This window comes from Syngnathus scovelli, chromosome 19 (genome assembly GCF_024217435.2).
Source record: "Syngnathus scovelli strain Florida chromosome 19, RoL_Ssco_1.2, whole genome shotgun sequence".
In the NCBI taxonomy this organism is placed as follows: Eukaryota; Metazoa; Chordata; class Actinopteri; order Syngnathiformes; family Syngnathidae; genus Syngnathus; species Syngnathus scovelli.
The window spans coordinates 3,728,321-3,741,522 of NC_090865.1; the positions used below are offsets into that span (position 1 = coordinate 3,728,321).

General features: G+C 44.1%; 2 protein-coding genes across 4 annotated transcripts; one reads left to right on the top strand and one right to left on the bottom strand.

Annotated features, from left to right (window-relative positions):
* Positions 1-471: 471 nt before the first annotated feature.
* Positions 472-9,890, top strand: cpsf1 (cleavage and polyadenylation specific factor 1). Its single transcript, XM_049750671.2, has 36 exons — positions 472-627; positions 1,094-1,259; positions 1,324-1,351; positions 1,411-1,544; positions 1,618-1,698; positions 1,773-1,924; positions 1,988-2,134; positions 2,210-2,349; positions 2,413-2,523; positions 2,597-2,690; positions 2,786-2,873; positions 2,979-3,119; positions 3,192-3,243; positions 3,313-3,386; positions 3,535-3,609; positions 3,686-3,766; positions 4,015-4,104; positions 4,180-4,359; positions 4,432-4,573; positions 4,648-4,826; positions 4,886-5,025; positions 5,096-5,273; positions 5,342-5,548; positions 5,619-5,852; positions 5,933-6,085; positions 6,156-6,363; positions 6,445-6,529; positions 6,603-6,744; positions 6,822-6,974; positions 7,047-7,223; positions 7,333-7,399; positions 7,471-7,518; positions 7,584-7,739; positions 7,806-7,935; positions 8,013-8,151; positions 8,221-9,890. Exons 2-36 carry the CDS (start codon positions 1,116-1,118, stop codon positions 8,266-8,268), a joined length of 4,398 nt encoding a protein of 1,465 aa, XP_049606628.1. The 5' UTR covers positions 472-627; positions 1,094-1,115; the 3' UTR covers positions 8,269-9,890.
* adck5 (aarF domain containing kinase 5) lies at positions 8,455-12,831 on the bottom strand. 3 transcript variants are annotated; one of them, XM_049750673.1, is made up of 15 exons: positions 12,673-12,831; positions 11,829-11,914; positions 11,609-11,758; positions 11,340-11,415; positions 10,898-11,098; positions 10,691-10,831; positions 10,512-10,625; positions 10,307-10,438; positions 10,151-10,234; positions 10,000-10,081; positions 9,808-9,886; positions 9,640-9,731; positions 9,333-9,585; positions 9,140-9,256; positions 8,455-9,077 (listed from the first exon to the last, which is right to left on the bottom strand). In XM_049750673.1, the coding sequence occupies exons 1-15, from the start codon at positions 12,694-12,696 to the stop codon at positions 8,975-8,977; spliced, it is 1,734 nt and encodes a 577-aa protein (XP_049606630.1). In that variant the 5' UTR covers positions 12,697-12,831; the 3' UTR covers positions 8,455-8,974. The 3 variants fall into 3 exon arrangements, with proteins under 3 accessions (XP_049606630.1, XP_068505040.1, XP_068505039.1); XM_068648939.1 differs by having other exon boundaries at positions 10,898-11,093; positions 11,829-11,909; positions 12,673-12,820; XM_068648938.1 differs by having other exon boundaries at positions 11,829-11,909; positions 12,673-12,820.
* Positions 12,832-13,202: the final 371 nt, after the last annotated feature.

The window sequence follows — 13,202 nt, forward strand, 5'->3', positions numbered from 1 at the left end:
TAGTGCTCTTTCTACTTTAAATGCACTCCGAGTGCTTTTTACAAAGTTGTCTCATTAACACAGTGATGATAGCTACTGTTGCCACAAATGCCTTCTCCATTCATTGGTGGCACAGCAGTAGTAATTTTATCTAGCAAATTTTGGGACCATATTTATGGCCTTTGACAGGGAATTGAACCAGTTTTAGTAACCTCCGAGACAATCAGCAGAGAAGTCATTAAAATGTTCAAATGTAATTGGAAAAGGTTTGCCAATTCATATAATGGTGACAACTTACAAGAAAAAAGAACTGTATTTCAAATCCTGTAGCCCTGTAATATAGCAGTATTATTATTATTATTATTATTATTATTATTATTATTATTATTATTATTATTATTATTATTATTATTATTATTATTATTTTGATGATATGTAGTAGTTGTAGTTATGAAGATGAACGCTAGGGACAGTACAGCGTATTTTGAGCAGCCAGGAACGCAAAAGAAGAAGACAGAGGCGGCAGCATTGTGGCATAAGGAAATAATCTTGTGGTTTTTACATTCCAATCAACCTTTCTAAAAACGATATGCCCGATGAAAAAGGAAACCAACGACCTTCTTCATTCTCGTAGTGTGTTCGATATAGGTACGTTTGCAATTTGTATTCCTAAATAAATTAAATTAGTCGAGAGCTGCAGAGGCAGATTTATGCTAGCTATGGCAACCTGCGATGCTACATGCCACTGACATTTATTTACAACAATATTTTATGAACACCACGCTTCGAAACAAAACACACATATGCCAACAAAATGTGGTGCTCGCTGGGATCAAGTATTAATCGAGTTAGAATTATTAGTGATTAAACCCGTAGCATCCTCAACACAGGCTCATTCATTAGAGTCAAGTGCTTTGTTTTTTAACTGCGTTAAATAAAGTTAGCGCAGGGTTTTGTTATTCATAAACATGCTCATTAGGCTCAATGAAGACTATAAATTATTCACGTATTGTGTGTTGATGTGTGTCCTGTCTCTTATCTCAAGTTAGCGTGGATAAACCTTTACAATCATAAATAAACTGTACAATTTTAATGTTTGAACATGACTTTCCAGACGCAGAGGGCAGCCTGCCGCCATGTATGCTGTTCACAGGCAGGCCCACACGCCCACTGCCGTGGAGTTCTCGGTCTACTGCAACTTCGTTTCCAGCAAGGAGAAAAATCTCGTCGTCGCGGGGACATCACAGCTTTTTGTCTACAGGATCATCCACGATGTTGAGGTATTTGTACTGTCAGAAAATGTGTAAAATCTCGCTTCCTCTGATGTTTTTGTTTTTGTTTCAGAGTACATCAAAGTCTGACAAGCCCTCAGGTATGTCCACAAACTATTTTCCACATCTTCTCGTGTTGTCTTATAATTTATTTCAATAGATGCCAAAGCTCGCAAGGAGAAGTTGGAACAGGTGGCCTGCTTTTCGCTCTTCGGCAACATCATGTCCATGGCCAGCGTGCAGCTTATTGGATCCAGCAGGGATGCATTGCTCCTCAGTTTTAAAGATGCCAAGGTAAAGCAATGTAAAATCAAAATTCACATTAAAAAAAAAAAAAACCGAAAATGTTTTTGTGTTCTCTCATCAGTTGTCAGTCGTGGAGTATGACCCGGGGACACATGACCTGAAGACCTTGTCTTTGCACTACTTTGAGGAGCCAGAGCTCAGAGTATGTGCCGTTAGTAGTATTGCTTGATGTGACAAAAGTGTTGAATCAATAAATAACAAATTTTCAAATTTCAGGATGGCTTTGTACAGAACGTCCACGTTCCCATTGTCCGTGTGGACCCGGAGAACCGCTGCGCCGTGATGCTCATCTATGGCACCAAACTCGTGGTGCTTCCCTTCCGGAAGGACACGCTGACTGACGAACAGGAGAGCGGAGTAGGAGATGGGTAAGGCCGCTCTCGCTGACTGATTGTCTTTAAATGAGTCATGTGACACTCTGTTTGCTGCAGACCAAAATCCAGCTTCTTACCGAGTTACATCATCGACGTTCGTGAGCTGGATGAAAAGCTGCTCAACATCATCGACATGAAGTTCCTCCACGGTTACTACGAGCCTACTCTCCTCATTCTTTTTGAGCCTAACCAAACATGGCCCGGGTTAGTCACACAACTGCCTCATTATTGACTAAAACAACAACAATATATGACAGGTAAGCTTTTGTGTTCATCCAGGCGTGTAGCCGTACGTCAGGACACGTGCAGCATTGTCGCCATCTCTCTCAACATCATGCAGAAGGTCCACCCGGTCATCTGGTCCCTCATCAATCTGCCGTTTGATTGCACGCAGGTCATGGCTGTCCCCAAGCCCATTGGTGAGTTTGGCCTGGTTCCATTTTTTTTGTAGTCAATTCTAATCAAACTTTTTTTTCCTTCAGGCGGGGTGGTGGTTTTTGCCGTGAACTCACTTTTATATCTGAACCAGAGTATTCCACCGTATGGCGTTTCCCTTAATTCCCAGACAGTCGGGACTACTTCATTCCCTCTTCGTGAGTTTTAAACACAGCACACAAATGTCACACAGTCTTATTACAGTATCACGCTCAATACACTTTTTTTTAGGGGTACAAGAAGAGGTCAAGATCACCCTGGACTGCTCCCAGGCAGACTTTATTGCCCATGACAAAATGGTTATCTCTCTGAAAGGAGGAGAAATGTAAGCCTACATTTGTATTTTATCTCCATAAAATATGCCATGTAGATTTAATATGGTGGCCTGTACATGTTCAAAACTTCTAAAACTCATTGCAGTTATGTCTTGACACTCATCACCGATGGCATGAGGAGCGTGCGGGACTTCCATTTTGACAAAGCGGCTGCCAGCGTCCTGACAACTTGTGTAAGTACTACTTCATTTACGGGTTGAATCCATCAAATCTAAATAAATTGAAATATGTTATCATAATGTACTGTGGATGACACTCGGCCTTCTCCTCCCTCTCAGATGGTCACCATGGAGCCGGGCTATCTTTTCCTCGGCTCACGCTTGGGCAACTCACTGCTGCTTAAGTACACGGAGAAGCTGCAGGAGGCGCCGCCAGATGAGGTCCAAGAACAGCAGGACAAAGAGAAAGAAAAAGACAAGGTGACCTAAAATTTGTGTGTGATAATTCAGACTATAGATCCTTTTACGTAACAACGCCGAATTAAATTTCAGGAGGAGCCACCAAGCAAAAAGAAGAGAGTTGATTCCTCTACTAACTGGACAGGTGTGTTTTAAATTCTCTTTTGTTCAGTTTACATTTGTTTCATTCCTGTGCTCCTTGTCGGTTTCACAGATGAGGTGGACGAGATTGAAGTGTATGGAAGCGAGGCTCAGTCAGGCACCCAGCTAGCCACATATTCCTTTGAGGTAAAATAGATAAAAAAAGGCGGCAAATTTATTGCTCTTGGCTGAGCTAATCTGCTTGAATTTTATTGCAAGGTCTGTTGTGACGTCACTCTTGACCGTTCAACCTTTTGAAGAAGAAAAAAAAAAGTTGTTGACTTTGTTTTTGCAGGTGTGTGACAGCATACTGAACATCGGGCCGTGCGCCAACGCCTCCATGGGTGAACCTGCATTCCTCTCGGAAGAGGTGGAGACATTTGAAATAACTCGTGATCCCACTTTTCAGTTCGGGGCTTTAACCCAAACGTTCTTTTGACTCGTAGTTTCAAGCCAACACGGAACCTGACCTGGAAGTGGTGGTTTGCTCCGGCTTCGGGAAAAACGGGGCGCTGTCTGTCCTTCAGGTGATCTGATTATTCCGGATCCCTTTGTTTGTAAATATTTGCACCGCCCCCAAAGACCTGTGATTGCAAAGCCTATCCATCACAGGTCCGTTGGTGGTGCTAGAATACATTCTGGGATTACCAGGGCTGCCTCAGAGCTCCACGGAGCAGCCTATAAAACATCCAGTGACATTTCTGACCAGTCATGTGCATGTCTGCTGTATAAGTGCTTGTGGACATAACCTAAGCATTCGTTCTTGTGTTGTTAGAGGAGCATCAGACCACAAGTTGTCACCACGTTCGAGTTGCCGGGTTGCCACGATATGTGGACGGTCGTCTCCGGTGAAGTGAAAGAAAAAGTAGCGTCTGTTTAACTTCACATAGATTTACATCCGTTTTTCTGTTTGTTTTTGTTAAGTTTGTTGTCATTCCAGGCAGTAAAAAGTGAGGAGTCAGATGATAGCGCTGAGAAGGAAACGGCTGAGGATAAAGAAGAGGGAGACAAGGAGAAAGAGGAGGAGAAAAAGGAGGAAGAGCAGAAGAAAGAGACACCTCTGGAGGATGACGCCAAGAAACACGGCTTCCTCATTTTGAGCCGAGAAGATTCCACCATGGTTGGGACAGCATTTTTTTTTAATTGGATCTTTTTTATGATCAAATTTGACCATCTCTCTGTGTCTTTGCAGATCCTGCAGACAGGCCAGGAGATCATGGAGTTGGACACCAGTGGATTTGCCACTCAGGGAACCACCGTGTTTGCGGGGAACATCGGCGACAACAAATACATCATCCAGGTCTCCCCAATGGGCATCAGGCTGCTTGAAGGAGGTAAAAAATAAACTCTTGAAAAATACAGTTACGATGAAATAATGATTTAATTTTTTTCTGACGTGGATCTCCAGTGACTCAACTCCACTTCATCCCAGTGGATCTGGGCACCCCCATAGTGCACTGCTCCGTGGCGGACCCCTTCGTGGTCATCATGACCGCCGACGGCGTGGTCACCATGTTCGTGCTGAAGACCGACTCGTACATGGGGAAGACGCAGCGGCTGTCTTTACGGAAACCACAGATCCCCACCGTGAGTGACGCAACATGCATGTTTATTTTCACAAATTAAATAAATTGTCTCCCATCAAGCAATCACGTGTGATCGCGCTTTGCGCGTACCGTGACGTCAGCGGAATGTTCACCACGGAGAACAAAGTGAGCTGTCCCATTGTGGAGGACACAAATATCAGGAATACATCTGAAGTGGAGACGGTCATCCAGGACCTCAGGTGAGAGAGTTCACACATTTTTTTTTTTTTTTGTGATGTAGTCATGCACTAATGATAATGATTTGTGCAGTAACACAGTAGATGATGAGGAGGAAATGCTATATGGAGACTCAAGTGCCACAGGACCACAGAAGGAGGAAATGAATCGCACTCCAGGACAAGCGGCACCCTCTGGAAGCGAGGGGAGCCCATTGAGATTCGATCCCACACACTGGTGTATGATCGTCCGAGAAAATGGCGTCATGGAGGTACACGCCACACACAAGACCTCCTCACATTGGTTCGTATTGTTTATACTTGTTTTTATTTTGAAAAGATTTACCAGCTCCCAGATTGGAGATTGGTCTTCCTGGTGAAGAACTTCCCTGTAGGTCAAAGGGTGCTGGTGGACAGCTCCTCTGGCCAATCAGCAGCACAGGGAGAAGGCAAGAAAGAGGAAGTGACACGTCAGGGAGATATGCCGGTGGTCAAGGAGGTGACTTTGGTTTCCCTGGGCAACAACCGCAGCCGACCATATTTACTGGTAAGTGGCTTCCCCAAAGATGCCTCTTGTCGGCTTGCCTCGAAATCTCAGGAATATTCTTGTATTCAAGGTCCATGTGGAACAGGAGCTTCTCATCTATGAAGCCTTCCCTTATGATCAGCAGCAACCCCAAAATAACCTCAAAGTGCGCTTCAAAAAGGTTCCGCACAACATCAACTTCAGAGAGAAGAAATCCAAATTGAAGCGAGATAAGAAAGCAGAAGGAGGTACCGGTGATGAAGCCTTGGTCAAAAGTCGGATTGCGAGGTTTAGGTACTTTGAGGACATCTCTGGATACTCGGGGGTAAAGAGACAAAAAAAGTGCTTCTAGATCATTTTCAAGAACACATTTAGCAGTCGTTTAGATTTGCTCGCTACTCCCAGGTGTTCATCTGCGGACCCTCCCCTCACTGGATGCTGGTCACCTCTCGGGGCGCACTGAGACTTCACCCCATGTCCATCGACGGCGCCATTGAGTCCTTCTCCCCTTTCCACAACATCAACTGCCCCAAAGGTTTCCTTTACTTCAACAAACAGGTAAGCGCCAGATGCACTTGTCAGAAATCTCGGTCAATAGCTTTGACACAATTGGTCCTCATGGTCGCAGGGGGAGCTGAGGATCAGCGTCCTGCCTACCTACTTGTCCTATGACGCCCCGTGGCCAGTGAGAAAGATCCCACTGAGGTGCACCGTCCACTACGTCTCCTACCATGTAGAAACCAAGGTGTATGCTGTGTGCACCAGCGTGAAAGAGCCGTGTACACGCATCCCCAAAATGACCGGAGAGGAGAAGGAGTTTGAACCCATCGAACGAGGTGATGCCTGCACCCCCTCGAATCTGCGTGTCATTTTCCAGATGCCTCCTCCTTTACACCTGTTTGTGTCACAACTTGCAGACGAGCGCTACATCAACCCTCAGCAGGAGAGGTTCTCCATCCAGCTCATCTCTCCGGTCAGCTGGGAGACTATTCCCAACACACGGTGAGAATGGACAAAATCGATGGGATACTTTTTTTTCTGCACGTGTTGACGAGTGTTCTTTCCTCCAATCAAGGGTCGACCTGGAGGAGTGGGAGCATGTGACCTGCATGAAGACGGTGGCCCTGAGGAGTCAGGAAACGGTCTCGGGTCTGAAGGGCTACATCGCTGCCGGGACCTGCGTCATGCAGGGGGAGGAGGTGACCTGCAGGGGCAGAGTAAGCAATACAATTATATATATTTTTTTGTTTGATTCTTGGAGAAGTAAAAATATTTATTTTTTGTATTTTTGAAGATTTTGATCCTAGATGTAATTGAAGTGGTGCCTGAGCCTGGTCAACCCCTCACTAAGAACAAGTTTAAAATGCTCTATGAGAAGGAGCAGAAAGGACCCGTGACGGCACTGTGTCACTGCAGCGGATACTTGGTGTCAGCGATCGGACAGAAGGTCTCTCATAGAGTTTTACATCTCCCACACTTGCTTGTGGAAAACTAACAGATGTCTGTCGTGTTCTTGAAGATCTTCCTGTGGGTCCTAAAGGACAACGACCTCACTGGCATGGCCTTCATCGACACGCAGCTTTACATCCACCAAATGTTCAGCATTAAGAATTTCATCCTGGCTGCCGATCTGATGAAGAGCATCTCGCTTCTGCGCTACCAGGAAACCAGCAAGACGCTGTCGCTCGTCAGCAGGGTGCGACACCAACGCCCCCCAAAAAATACTCTTATAGCTATCCAAATATGTCTGGACTGTTGATATTTTAATTGGCATTGAAGTATTTTGGTCTTTGTTTTGAGAACAGGATGCAAAGCCCTTGGAGGTTTACAGCATTGAGTTCATGGTGGATAACAACCAGCTTGGATTCTTGGGTAACTATAAGGATGCACAGGGTAGAAGGAAAAGTCAGCTTGATGTCATTTTCACAAATATTTCCTTGCAGTGTCAGACCGGGACAAGAACCTCTTTGTGTACATGTATTTACCCGAAGGTAAGTCGCATTGTAGAAGTTACGCAATACCACAAAGCACCTTCTGATGTTAATCCTGCGCGCAGCTAAGGAGAGCTTCGGAGGAATGCGCCTGCTGAGGCGAGCCGACTTCAACGTGGGCGCCCACGTCAACACCTTCTGGCGCATGCCGTGCAGAGGGGCCATGGACCCCAGCAGCAAAAAGACTCTGACGTGGGACAACAAGCATATCACGTGGTTCGGTAAGCTAAACCGTGTTTGTTGCAGGTGACGACGCAAGTGTGCCTAATGTTTGTCTGTTTCCATAGCAACGCTGGACGGAGGCATCGGGATGCTGCTCCCCATGCAGGAGAAGACGTACCGTCGACTTCTCATGTTGCAGAATGCGCTCAACACCTTGTTGCCTCATCACGCCGGTCTAAACCCAAAAGCTTTCAGGTTCCGTTCAGCTCGCAGTGCCGTATTTATTTCTTAGAAGGCAGATTCATATTTTTGTCATGCCCCCCATCCTGCAGGATGATGCACTATGAACGACGAGGCCTGCAGAACGCCGTGCGAAACATCCTGGATGGGGAACTTCTTAACAAGTTCTTATATCTTAGCATGATGGAGCGCAGTGAGTTGGCCAAGAAGATCGGTACCACTCCAGACATTGTAAGGAAAAAAGAAAACTAACTTAAAATTCCATACATGTTACATTTGATTCTGCTTTTTCCTTTCCAGATTCTGGATGACCTTCTGGAAATCGACAGAGTAACAGCTCACTTCTAAGAGCTACAGTCCCACTTTTTATCCAACGCAATGACATTTTATACCCAATGACAAAAGCTCAATTATGTTTGTTTTTCTAGTGGTTGCAGATTAATTTTTGTTTAAAAAAAAAAAGTCAGTAAAAGTCATACACAAAAAAAGTCTCTTTTAGTTTGTTTGTTTTGTAGGTTCAATAATGACAATGGGTGAACAAAGGAGGTAGGATCATTTATTTTTAAACTTGAAAGTTTTGGTTGTTGCTTTAAACTGTGGGAATTTCCTCAAGAGAAAATGGACCCAAATTGCAAGCAGAAAATTGTCCTTGTGCACATGTTAAATTACAAAGTGACACATTCCAACATTCATAATAGATCAAGCAGAAATTATTCAATTTAAACACCACACATTGCCTAACATGCAAATCACTAGATAATAAACCTGCTTCCAAACAGTCATGGCAGCTATTTATTTTAAAAATAGCAGTTTAAAATCTTCAAAATTGAATATTACTATTTTTTTTTTTAAATGTGATAAATAAAACCATTACATTATGATTTTCAAATCATCCAAAACACTTTCTTTAAAAGCCTCTTCAGCATATTCTCTTCCCACAGTTCACTGTAATCGGAGAGCCTGGCAAGTTTTCTGGAGCGGCTTCGAGGCGAAAAGTCCCCTGCGTAGCTTTTTAAGGAGAAAGTCCCCCGCCGTGAGCTTGGAGAACCGAGCGCTATCTCAGGTAATCGTACATGTCGGAATCCAGAGAGATGAGACCCAAGTAGCTCAGCAGGTTGACCAGTGAGCGGGTCATACTCATCATTGCCATCTCTGATCTGAAACAGATGACTCGCTGTCAGTGGTCACATAAGAAAGAAAAAAAAAATCCAAAGCTAACCTTAAAGCGAGCTCAAACTTGAGATCCTCCCATCTGGTCCACAACCAGCGGACAATCCAGAATCTGTGCAGCATACTGGTCCTCTCTGCCTGGATCTTCCCCCAGCATCGTACCGCGCTGACACCAAAATTAACATCATCACACTGTGGTAATATAAAAAAAAAGTGACTCATCAGCACATTTCGGTACCAACCTCTTGGCCATGACGAAGTAGCGGTCGACGGGCGCTCCCAAGGTGATGACGATGCTCCTGACGGTGTTGATGTTGCGGAAGACCAGCAGCATGGGGCGGGGCATGGCCTTGAGGACCTGCATGATGCTGTTGAAGCGGTGCAGGGCCATCCGCCGCATGTAGGCCGTCTCCTCTTTATTCAAGACGTTGGACAGGCGAAACTCGTGCATGTTGATGGGCCGTTGAAGCAGCATCTCGCAGAAGAGGAAGTACTCTGCACAGGTGAGATTATTATTATATATTTTTTTAAAGGGTTTGTTGACCTTACCTTTGACCCCTAAGGCATTTGAGTATATTTCCATCGCTGCCTCGTCTCGCAGGACTATTGACCTCCAGAGCTTACATAGAGCCACCCGGTCACTAAAAGGTGAGGAGATATTATGGAACAAATTAATGGAGAAAAAAATTATAATCATTCGAAGAATGCGGCGCTTACTGTTGGCTGAGATGTTCGTACAAGCCGTGATCCAAAAGTACCAACTCCACCTTGTTATCGGGACCTCGCCTCACTAGAACTGGGGGAAAAAAAAGCATATCCTCAAATAGAGAAGTTTGCTGAGAGTAGAAAGTTTCTACAAATGCATTTTTATTTGACTGATATAGTTCAAATGATATTTTGATGACTCACCATTTCCAGGGTGAGGATCAGCATGGATGAAACCCGTGTAAAAGATTTGCTCGGCAAATGCTCGGATCAGCTTATCTGCTGTCTATTAAGTGCAGTTTTATTGAAGGCAAGTGTTTTGGATTTCTACACGAGACAAAATTCCAAACCTTACATCTTTCAAGCTCAGTCCTTGTCTTTTAATTTCTTCCACGTTGTTGATCTTGCAACCGTTGCAAAACTCTGCAGTCAAAACCCTCTTGAAATGAAAAATGAAGAAGGTGCTTTTTAATAAATAGCTTTTTGTTATCTCCAGAGCGCTTCAACTCACCTTACTGGTTTGCTCCCAGTACACTTTAGGCACTACGATAAATTTGAAGTGTTTGAGCTGAGCGGCACACCTCTCAGCGTTCCTGGCCTCGTTCTCGAAGTCCAGCTCTTGGGCCAGAGTCCCCTTCAGGTCCTACAAGGACAGTGATTATTCAGAATAGTTCCTACATCTTTAAAGAGAACAAATTGAGTCAGCCCATTTTGACCTTGAGGACCCATCGGAATCCAAAGCTGGGGTGCATGAACTTGACAATATCCAGCAGGATCTCCAATGTCCTGATGTCGCCGTCAAAGCGGTCCCTGAGGTCAATGTACTGCACCTGAGGTTGCGCAATTACGTTGACGGGACTCGTTGCTTCCAGAAGTAACGTTCATCGGCGCTCACCTTCACAGCGACGGAGGTTCCGTCCATCAGTTCCGCCTTGTGAACTTGAGCCAAGCTGGCGGCGGCTATGGGCTCGTAATCGAAAGTTTTAAAAATTTCCTGCGGGCTTTTGTTGAAGTCTTCTTGGAAAAGCGCATCAACCTGAACAATAAAACCTGAGATATCTCATCACGTCCTCTTTGTGTGACTCTTATTTTCCTCACTCACCTCTTTGTATCTCCTGTTCAAGGCTCGATCCTCCAGGACCTGAAGGGTGCGGACGTACTCAGGCGGCAGGAGGTGGTTGAAGGAACACAGACCTTGCCCCAGTTTGATGTATATGCCGCCGTTCTTGATGGCGCCCTCCACCATGCTCTCCGCTGCTCTTTGGTGGCAAGCTGACATCGCCGACGTGTAGGATGGGCTGCTCTAGCAAGTAAGACATCACAGTCAAAGCAGAGAACTTTTGACATACAGTTTGGTGGCTTAGTTGGAGACTGTTCTTATTTTAGAGGTCAAAATAAAAATGCCTAGTATCCACTGGCAGAGCTAGAAGGGGGGCTGCAGGGGCACTGCCTCCTCCAGAAATATTTTTTTGGGGTTTGTTATACATATAGCCAAGAAAAACAATCCTAGCTCTGCCAGTGGCTTTTATATGACATCAACTTACCTCATCCAGACCCCGAAGAGCCACATTGGTGGTCCACCAGTAGTCCACTGATATCACAAGTCCCACAGAGAGGGACCTAAAACATGAAAAATGTTTTAGAACATTTTTATTGATGATTTCTAGTGACATGAGGAGCAACATATTAGAAACAGCCGTCACTACGATATGCTGCAGTTCTACTCCCAGCTACGATAACAAAGGTAATGTTTTCTGCACTGGTGTACCTAATGTTATGACCTGAGTGTTTGCATACAAAGACTTTCCCACACCTGCAGAACCGAACAAATCCTTCAGTCACTATCCTCATCTTCCGCTGCTCTCTTTGGTCCGAAACGGCGTATCGCACGCCAGCTACCACCGGCACGCTAACAGCGACGGTGGCCAGAGTCTTCCATAATAAACCCCTCCTCCTTCCTTCCCTAAAATAGATCAAATAATCAATTTTGGATAGTCATTTTTAACGGTAAAAGTCTTGCTCATGTTTAGTACCTGAGTGTACTGAAGCTTCTGGAGCACTGGATTGATGAGCCAGGATTTCTTTGGAGAAAAGCAACATGATGCAGGCATAACCTGCACTAGTGGGGAACAGAAATCAAAATTAAATAGAAAACATGATAATCACGTGACCAGGAAGCATGGCTGGACTTTAAACGGAGCAGCCCAAATGGAAAATCTTTAATCAAGAATCTGCTTAGATGAATGAATCACACGCATTGACTCTTAACCTCTATGTAAACCATCAGACCACATAAAATGTGCACTTTTAAACAAGTTGTACACTATTTTGCAATATAGCAAAATTTCATTTCTTCAATGTTGTCATTTTATAAAGAGATAACATTGACACAAATAGGGGATTGCACACCCACGCCTTTGGTAAAACATGCTAATGTTTTATTATGTGAGTGTTGCGAGGGCAAAAGGGGGGCAGAGTAACCCAAGGCCAACCTGTCCAACCCAGGACACGTTGTTTTTGTTTTGGATGTCTGAATGTGAGGGACACAGTGTCTCCAATTGATGCAGAGGTGTCAGGGACCTGACAGCTCAAGCATCAAAATCCAAATCACGAATATATGCAAAACGACTTCTTCTATGGTTTATTTAATACACATAGCGGTTATTTGTTTTTACTGATAACGTAGCTGAAAAATAGTGAATAGTAAAACGTGCATCCACGCAAAAAATACACAACTCTTTGTGTGCATATTAGCAGATTTTCACTTTTAGTTGCATGACACTACACTTAGCCACGTCTAATCCACTGGCTAATACGAGCTAACAATGCAAAAATATTTGCGTACAACTTATTTAAAACTAAATATGAACAACATACAGCGCCCTGGATCTTCCTTGTCATGCTTCCTGAGTAGGTCCAGCACGGTGTCCGGATTAATTGAGTCCAAAGTTACTTTCTTTGCATCAAATAACCGTACTGGTGACATTCGCCTGAGCACCGAATAGCCTCGAACTACGTTTTCCATAGCAGGCATGCTATTGGTTAAACGCGAACAAAGAGTTCAGAGAAATCGAGGGAATCAGTCCGACGTATTTCCGCTTTTGTAAGGCAATAATTAATTATCGTCTACCATACTTTTATAGGTTATATTTATTATAATAAAGTAACTTTAATGTTATATGACCTGCAACAATTATGTACGCCAATAATGCAGCTGCAGGTTTAAGCAAATTATATATGTCGAGCAATATTTCAACTTCAGAGCTTTAAAATATACAATAAAATATTACATTGTAGAGTAGAGGGCACACAACTAAATGTTTATACATACAAGTATATATTTTCATATTTCTATTTTCAATTATTTTTGTCATCTATACCGGAAATTGTCATCGGGACCTGCGTGT

Bases quoted from the DNA above. Each gene is read 5' to 3' on its own strand.
- adck5 (XM_049750673.1), bottom strand. From the start codon at position 12,696: ATGACAAGGAAGATCCAGGGCGCT. The intron at 10,439-10,511 runs GTCAAAATGGGC...CTGTCCTTGTAG, and splicing joins GATTCCGATGGGTCCTCAAG to GACCTGAAGGGGACTCTGGC. The intron at 10,082-10,150 runs GTAAGGTTTGGA...TGCACTTAATAG, and splicing joins AAGGACTGAGCTTGAAAGAT to ACAGCAGATAAGCTGATCCG.
- cpsf1 (XM_049750671.2), top strand. From the start codon at position 1,116: ATGTATGCTGTTCACAGGCAGGCCCACACGCCCACTGCCGTGGAGTTC. The intron at 2,874-2,978 runs GTAAGTACTACT...CCTCCCTCTCAG, and splicing joins CCAGCGTCCTGACAACTTGT to ATGGTCACCATGGAGCCGGG. The intron at 3,120-3,191 runs GTGACCTAAAAT...ATTAAATTTCAG, and splicing joins AAGAGAAAGAAAAAGACAAG to GAGGAGCCACCAAGCAAAAA.